Source organism: Ipomoea triloba, chromosome 12 (genome assembly GCF_003576645.1).
Source record: "Ipomoea triloba cultivar NCNSP0323 chromosome 12, ASM357664v1".
NCBI classification, from domain to species: domain Eukaryota; kingdom Viridiplantae; phylum Streptophyta; class Magnoliopsida; order Solanales; family Convolvulaceae; genus Ipomoea; species Ipomoea triloba.
This window is the reverse complement of record NC_044927.1, coordinates 13,051,559-13,053,325: the sequence shown is the minus strand read 5'-3', so window position 1 is coordinate 13,053,325 and position 1,767 is coordinate 13,051,559. Positions and strand designations below refer to the sequence as shown.

The 1,767-nt window shown below is 26.7% G+C and overlaps 1 protein-coding gene across 1 annotated transcript in view; it reads left to right on the top strand.

Moving 5' to 3' along the window:
• LOC116000200 (annexin A4-like) overlaps window positions 1-1,554 on the top strand; it is a 7,716-nt gene extending 6,162 nt beyond the window's left edge. The window contains exon 4 of the mRNA XM_031240232.1: window positions 1,165-1,554. Coding sequence (XP_031096092.1) covers window positions 1,165-1,395 — 231 coding nt within the window. The 3' untranslated portion in view covers window positions 1,396-1,554. The remainder of the gene's footprint in view (window positions 1-1,164) is intronic.
• The last annotated feature ends 213 nt before the right edge of the window (window positions 1,555-1,767 follow it).

Sequence of the window (1,767 nt, the reverse complement as noted above, 5' to 3'; positions counted from 1 at the left end):
ATATATATATATATATATATATATATATATATATATATATATATATATATATATATATATATATATATATATATATATATATATATATATATATATATATATTCAACATTATTACTATTTGACATTATAAATCTTTTCATAAATTTGGTTCAGGTGCGACCGTATTCTCCCGTGCAGTCACACACCACTCAATGTTACGAAATACACCACTCAATGTTAAGAAACACACCACAGTGCATATTTGTGTGGTATGTTTCTTAACATTGAGTGGTGTATTTCGTAACATTGAGTGGTGTGAACTGCACGGTCGCACGGGAGAGCACGGCCGCACCTGAACTTGACCATATATATATATAATATTCGACATTATTACTATTTAACATTATAAATCTTTTCATAAATCAATATTGAATGAACTAAATTTCATATAATTTGTTCTGAAGCCATTTTCTATTCCACACAAAAAGTTACTCAAAAATCACATAACTCAAATCGACTAGTATAAAATTGACAATTTATTTGGTTAAAAGTGGTTGTTTTGAATAGTTTTTAATTTACTCCAAAAATAAATAATGGAATAATGGTCAGTAAAGGTTCATATATTACCTAGCCCATTTTATTTAATTTTTTTTTAAGTGGGTAATAAATGAATAAACCTACTATTCGTCTATTCAGTTGTCATGCCATGGGCCCGGGTCGACCTTGCAAGGTAGACCCAAGTCCACGTTCACAATTTTCGAACTCTATATTCATAATTTTAGAATTCTATGTTCACAATTTTTGGACTTTATGTTCACAATTTTTGAAATCTATATTCACAATTACAGAACTCTATATTCACAATTTCAGAACTCTATAGTGCAAGTGGACCCAGGTCCATAGCATAATTTGCGTTTTCTATTCTAAACCATCTATTAATCAAACATGTAAATTAATATATATATATATATACATATATATATATATATACACACACACACACAGAATGTACTATCTATCTCATTTTATAACAATTTTAATATTATGAGAAACTTTTACGTATCACATTAAAATAAAAATATTCAAGATTATATAATAATAATAATAATAATAATAATAATAATAATAATAATAATAATAATAATAATAATAATAATAATAATTGTGTTTGATCATCGTTTTCAGATGTTGTATACATGTCTAAATGGAAGAAGAGTGGACAAGGGAGGTTTGGTTAGGATAATGATAAGCAGGGCAGAGATTGACTTGGATGAGATTCAGTTGATGTTCAAGAATAAACATGGTTTGGAGCTAAAGGATGCAATATGTAAGAGTATCCCTCAAGGTGCCTATAGAGAATTTCTTGTCATGTTGGCTACAAAACCCTCCAAAAGGGCTAGGCTTGGCTCTTTATGAATTCTGCAACTCTCTATAATAATATTTGTTTTTGTTTTTGATATTTAAATATTTGAATTGTATTGTGATGCCACGCCATCATGTGTGTATACTATGGAAAAGTTTGTTGGTCCAATGAGCATTCAGGTTGGTGAAAGCTAATATATATTGTTAAATGTAGATGCTTGATATGTATATTTAAAGATTAAATATTTAAACATATAAAAATTAAATTATTACTTCAAATAAAAAAGAGAGTAATTAATTAATTTAAAGTACATAATTTTTCAGAATCCAAAATTCGAAAATTGAAAGTAAGTAATAAAAAGTAATTACTTTAGAAAAAGTGTAATTAATTAAAAGCAAACATAATATGTTTTTAAGTAATGAGAA